Source organism: Nerophis lumbriciformis, linkage group LG23, assembly GCF_033978685.3.
Source record: "Nerophis lumbriciformis linkage group LG23, RoL_Nlum_v2.1, whole genome shotgun sequence".
NCBI lineage: Eukaryota > Metazoa > Chordata > Actinopteri > Syngnathiformes > Syngnathidae > Nerophis > Nerophis lumbriciformis.
In genome coordinates this window covers 2,685,958-2,692,500 of record NC_084570.2, presented here as the reverse complement: position 1 = coordinate 2,692,500, position 6,543 = coordinate 2,685,958, and the positions used below count along the sequence as shown (strand labels likewise).

Below are 6,543 nucleotides of genomic sequence, written 5' to 3'. Positions count from 1 at the left end.
CTGCCTTTAGCGTCCTCTCTCACCTGAAAAGGAGACTACTATATATGTCTCCGTTCTCCATAGGTTTATCTATAACCCATAAAGTAGGCAGGCACGGAGCTATTTCTCAGCGTGTGTTTATTCCAGCCGGCACGTTAATACACTGACATACAACATCCGGATTCCCATCATGCATTGCTTCAAAACCACGGCAAGTAGTAATGGTCAGAGAAGCACAAGGCGGCGGCAACGCACCCCAGTATTATGGGCTCGCCAGTACTCAAATGGCAGAACTAAGGCTACTCAAAGGCTACTTTTTTAAGTAAGCAGCAAGTACAATAGAGTTACGGCCCCGCCCACCCCTACTCCGCCCACCTCAACCCCCCAATCTCCCGAATTCGGAGGTCTCAAGGGTGGCAAGTATGGTGCACACTCAACCTTACACACACACACACAGTCAGAAAACAAGGATACGGTGCTGCTTGAATAAGGTGAGATGTCGGCCATGTCCGCCAGGTCACCGCACTCGGACTTGATGAGGGACAGCGACAAGCTTTCAGGGCCGTGTTGGCTCGGGGAACTCTGCCTGTTGTGGTGGTGACCGAGGTGCCCTCCTCCTAGAGTGGCCATTTTGGTTCTCAGGCTTAGAGTTTCTCGGGTCATGTCCATGGAATCTGGGGAGGAGCGAATGTGGTGGTGGTGGTGGTGGTGGTGGTCCTTGGGCCCTGTGGTGTACCCGGCTCCACCCCCGTGCGATCCCAGAGGGCTGTGAAAGGGGTAGCCCATAAGCGGGAGGGGGAACGGATGGCGAAAGGACGGAGGGCTGAAGCCGAGAGTGGCTGTGAGGGAGGATGGGTGGAGAGAGGGATGGTGTGGAGGTGGAGGAGGAGGTAGAGATGGGTTGCCGTTTTCCTCACAGCCGCTGCCGCCGCCGCCGCCGCCACCGCTCTTGCGGACCACTAGCGGCAACGCCTCGGTTTGGTCGTTGGGAGTTGGCACGCTGCTTAATCTGCCGCTTAGACCGTTGAAGGAATCCAGCGGGCTGGGAGCGATGATGTCTCCGAAACAGTGGAGCCTCTGATTGGACGAGTGGTAGTTGGAGGTGGGGCTGCCGTCCCCGTTGAGACTCAGGGCCAATGCGCCGCCACCGAAACGGGAATCCGGGGTGAGGGAGGGGAGAGGCCCAAAGAGCGGCGGACAGGAGGAGGATGAATTGGAGGAAGAGGATGGGGCAGCTGGGGTGCTACTGTGACAGCCATGATGATGGCTGACGGCCTGCTTGGGCGATGAGAACCCCTTGACGACGGTGTCAACAACCTGCGAGACGGCACAGTTGAGCTCTTGCTTCAGCGTCTCCGCTAACTGTCTCCCTCCTTTCCTCTTCACCATCCTCTCCGCATTCATCTCCTCTTCCTCCTCCTGCGACCTCCCTTCCACGTCGTCCACCATTTCGCCATCCATCAAGGCCTGCTGTCTAAGTAGGGCTCTGGCCCGGTCCAGGAACAGGCCCGGGTCCAGTTCGGACAGTTCATCATGGCGGCGGCGCCCTCTGTCTCTGTGCCTCTCCTCTAGACCATCAGAGCGAATACTGTCCTCAGACAGGTTACCATCCTCATCCCTCTCACCGCCTCGGTCCCCCTCGCCACCGTCGTGGATCTCCTCCTCTTCTTCGGTCTCAGAGTCATAGATCTGATAGAACTTCTCCTGGAGTTGGCGCAGTTGCTTCTAAACAAGATAGAACAGAAAATGTTTATTTATTGTAAGTCTTAAGGGGTGTTCGCATTGCCGGTTAAGATAGCGGTTCATGGCGGTTAGAGTGTTCGCCCTGAGATCGGTAAGTCGTGAGTTCACACCCCGGCCGAGTCATACCAAAGACTATAAAAATGGGACCAGTTACCTCCCTGCTTGGCACTCAACATCAAGGGTTGGAATTGGGGGTTAAATCACCAAAATCAGATCGGATACGGTCCTCGCCAAAGATCGTGTGACACCGCACACAACCCTGCTCAGTGGCCTAGTGGTTAGAGTGTCCGCCCTGAGATCGATAGGTCGTAAATTCAAACCCCGGCCGAGTTATACCAAAGACTATAAAAAATGGTACTCATTACCTCCCTGCTTGGCACTCAGCATCAAAAGTTGGAATTGGGGGTCAAATCACCAAAATGATTCCCAAACGTGGCCACCTCACCTCCCAGGGGGTGGAACAAGTGGATGGGTCAACTGCAGAGGGTACTTTCACCACACCTAGTGTTTGTGTGTGATTATCAGTGGTACTTTAACTTTTTAATTTCTAACCCTGGTCAATTCGCCATGAACCCTGACAACCGCCCCATTGATTGATTGATTGATTGATTGATTGAAGCTTTTATTAGTAGATTGCACAGTACAGTACATATTCCGTACAATTGACCACTAAATGGTAACACCCGAATAAGTTTTTCAACTTGGAGTCATAGATCTGATAGAACTTCTCCTGGAGTTGGCGCAGTTGCTTCTAAACAAGATAGAACAGAGAATGTTTATTTATTGTAAGTCTTAAAGGGTGTCTACCATAAATCAATTCATGGTAGACGATCTTGACGGTTTGAAATGGACCGTATTCAAAACACCTTTCACTGTGTAAAGAACGGCAGCCTCCGCATTTGCACCCCGAGAGTCGTAAAAATATCTTGTTATCACAGACATAATTCGGCAGTCACATTGACCTCCGGGACTTTCCCGAAATGAACATGGTAACTAATGCACCAATCTGCCTTGGCGCCGTGTTCAAAACGTGTTGAGCAAGTGTTTCTGCCATGGTTGGGGCACAGTTCACGGCGGTTTAAGAACCGCCATCTAAACCAGCAATGTGTGAACGCCAAAGATCCTTGGTGACCCACCTGCATGTCTTCCAGCTGCAGTTTCAGCTGTCTCCTCTCCTCTTGTCGCTGCTCCTGCCTGGAACACACCAGCTGCGGGAAGCTTTGCTGCTGTTGAGGCAGGCGCTGCTTCCTTTTGTTCTCCCGGTAGACCTCGCCGGCGCTAACCCCGCCAGCTCGTGAACCTGGAGAGCTGAGAAGGGAAGAGGCGCAGTCGCTTCGGCTGTGGCCGTGACTGATGCCTCTGTGCTCGTTAGTACCGCCGTTTCTGCACCTCTCATTGTCGAAGTTGGTTTCTTTGCCGTGGTTCCCGGCAATGCTGGGCTGGACCAGCGGGGAGTGACTCATGCCACGGATGATGTTTTCCACCCGGGCCCGTTTCGCTCGAAGGTGCTCATCTGACAGCCTGTCAAAGTCAAATGACGTAATGGAGAGCGGCTGAACAGTAGTATGGGAACTGAGGTTGGAAGTCGGTCGCCCGAAAGAGGGCGGAGCCAAAGGGAGAGAGGGTCCGGGGGAAATGCAGTTGGACGGACTGTCCCGGTCTTGGGAGGAGGCGTTGCTGCAGCCATCCTCGGCCTGGATCTCAGAGCCCCCACTGGACAGAGCTCCACTGCCCTGAAAAGCACAACAAGCATACTTTAAGTAACAAATGACGGATTTATGAACAAGAAAATCATGAAAATAAACAAGAACCTGAAAGCCGGAGTCACTCCCGCCATTCTTTCCCATGTTGCTCTTAAGAAGCTGCGAGATAATAGTCGCCCCGGGGAAAGGCATCATGGTGTCCTCGTACGAGTTGGCCCTTTTCAGCAGCTTCCTCAGAACGTTGGATTTCTCCCCGTCGCCGTTGCCGCCGCCGTGGCCGCGGGCGACCAGCGAGAGGTCCCCGTCCCGATCGGGGCTGTGCGACTGCAGGTTCATGCTGTCGAGCAGGATCCCGGTCACGCCGCCCACGGTCCTTTTCACCCCGATGTCCACGCGTCTACGCTTGGTCTGTTTGGTTAGGAGCGCGGCGCTGTCATGATCAGGCATCCCGCAGGGCAGCTAAACCGACATGACCGTGGGTTGGATAAGGGGCACTGCAACTACACACACACACACAATAAAAATTAATTACGGTCTAGTTGAAGAATTTTAAATCAGAGTTATTACCGTTTTAGTACATTTGTCCACTTGACTGGCAGAATTTTAAACATGAAGTCCATATCTTCAAACTATTGTACATTCAAGCATTTGACAAACATAAAAAAAAAAAGTGCTTAGTGAGGTGCTTTTGAATTGTGTAAAAATAATATTTTTTAAAGGAATTTGTGCATCAATGAAGAGTTGATTTGAATAGAAAAATGCAGAAAAATAAAATAAATGCGTGAATAAGCAAACACTTTTATCCTGTCCACACTAGAAGGAACTTTCCAGGCAATTAATTTGGCGTTTAAAAAGTGAAAATATGTTTAAGGACACGTGTGTCCCAATTTACAAACAAACTCATAAATGCATACACTTTATTGTTGCGTTCACAGGATCCTCCAAACTAACCCCCCCACACACACACACACACACACACACACACACACACAAATGAGAATTGCACCATGTCTTTGCTTTTTGTTTAATTAAGTCAAATCAGATGCAAAAGTTGTGTGTCTGTGTGAGTCAAATATCTAAAATTGTTCTTCCATCCATCATCCATCATCCTCTTTGCAGCACCAACACGTATTTACTCAATAAATACTTATTTTAATGTTAAATTACAAAAAAAAATATATGTCTTTGTTTATTTTTAAATAAACCAACAGGACACTCCTTGTCAACTATTTAACATTACTTAAAGCACATTTGGCTAAAAACAACAACTTTTTTTTTTATTATTTTGCGCCTCAAAATACCATTTCCAGAGTGTTCCCCTCCTTTTTAAAACTTGACAGGACCGTTAAAGTTCAGCCGTGATTCTCCATGTCGTCTGCGCGTCGGAGGCGCGCACATTTCGACATGCCAGGAGAAATAGTTTGGAACGTTCTTCCAAAATAAACGTACAAGTTAGCGTCAGGCCAAATATAAACCGACATATGGCCGGACTTTACACAACAACAACAACAACAAAATCAACAACACCCGCGCACAGTTTGTACTCACGCGTCTTCGCGGTGGGGGTGGAAAAAAAGAAGACAAAAAGATCCGTGCAGGTCGGTGCCGGTGATTGACTGCGGCGACCAAGAGCGTCTCGGGGCGTGTGAGAGCGTGCGCGCCGGCTGCGTGCGTGGGTGCGTATACGCGCGTGGGAGAGATAGATAGAGCGCGCGTCGCCTCCTCCAAATGATGACGAGCGCGCACCCGGCCTGTCCGCACACTTTCCGCTCTCCGACGAGAAGACTTCCAAGCTCAAGAAAGCAGCGCCGAGACGCGCGTGGAAGTACACGCTTAAGACGCCGCGTCACGTGGGGGCAACGCCCCCACCTGACCAATAAGGACGAAGCACCGGGACGGGCCAGACTTTTTTTTTTTTTTAATTTATTTAAGAGAGGAGCCCCCCCGGAGAGACGCGCTTCGGAGCGGCCCTGGACGATAGGACGAGTGAGTGCGTAAAATAATGACTTTTTTTTGTTTGTTTATTTAGCCCACATTTTTCACCAAAATTAAAATAATAGGAAGGACGTTATCATATTGCAATATGTCATGAGGCGATTCAAAATGTATTTATTAAGAATTAAATACACGTCCGTGCCGTTATTTTTATAATACACGCAACAACAACAAAAAAACACTCCGTGCGTAATATGAACGTCTATCAATTAACTTTCGCGTTAATTGATAGTGAAAAGAGCGTAGAAAAATGTGGGCTAAATATACAAAAAAAGTCTTTATTTTACGCACTCACTTTGATGACGTCAGAGGAGGGCGTTGAAGACGCTCAAAAAGTCACGCAAGTTTCACAAAGTTAGTGGAAAATAAGGTTATTATAAATAAATTGGGAAAACTCACACTACATATGCGCTTTTTTTTCTTTTTTTTTTCTTTCTTTTTTTCTCGTGGATTTGTGCCGTGTAGCTCGGTTGGTAAAGTGGCCGTGCCAGCAACTTGAGGGCTCCAGGTTCGATCCCCGCTTGTCACTGCCGTTGTGTCTTCGGGCAAGACACTTTACCCACCTGCTCCCAGTGCCACCCACGCCGGTTTATTCTGGGTTTCACTATGTAAAAGTGCTTTCAGTCACTAGAGAAAAAGTGCTATATAAATACAATTCACTGTGCACACACGCAAGAAAACTGCGCTCTTTTGATATCAGTGTTATTTATCTTCCATCCATCCATACATTTCCTACCGATTGTCCAAGCGCATGGAAATGTAGACACATTGTATATTCCCCACGCCCCACGGAGGAGTTCCGTGCCGTGCAGGTCGTCCTTGCATGCAGCTCCAAGTGGGCCTCTTCGTCCTAATGATCTCGCACACAATTATTTGGCATGGATTCGTGAGGTCCATTGCGCGCACGCACACGCACCCATGACGCGCACAAACGGAGGGTCTATTCGCCGCAAGGGGACGTGGAACACTTTTACGCGGGGGGATTGTGTGTGTGTGAGTGGTAACTTGAGGGGTTATTATATCTGGAGGTATTACAACTTGTAAGTGTAAGGAAAAATATGTGGAGGCCAACATGAATGTGTGTGTGTGTGTGTGTGTGTGAGTGTGTGTGCAAACAAATTGT

General features: G+C 49.3%; 1 protein-coding gene across 2 annotated transcripts in view; it reads right to left on the bottom strand.

Annotated features, from left to right (window-relative positions):
* The window catches only part of prox1a (prospero homeobox 1a), a 101,528-nt gene extending 95,248 nt beyond the window's left edge, over positions 1-6,280 (bottom strand). The window contains exons 1-4 of one of the 2 annotated variants that reach the window (XM_061985336.1): positions 6,157-6,280; positions 3,534-3,925; positions 2,859-3,455; positions 454-1,704 (exon numbers count right to left, since the gene is read on the bottom strand). In XM_061985336.1, coding sequence (XP_061841320.1) covers positions 454-1,704; positions 2,859-3,455; positions 3,534-3,872 — 2,187 coding nt within the window. In that variant the 5' untranslated portion in view covers positions 3,873-3,925; positions 6,157-6,280. Of the gene's footprint in view, positions 1-453; positions 1,705-2,858; positions 3,456-3,533; positions 3,926-4,973; positions 5,228-6,156 lie in introns of those variants that run through there. The other variant, XM_061985334.1, reaches the window with a different exon arrangement.
* Between the last annotated feature and the right edge of the window lie 263 nt (positions 6,281-6,543).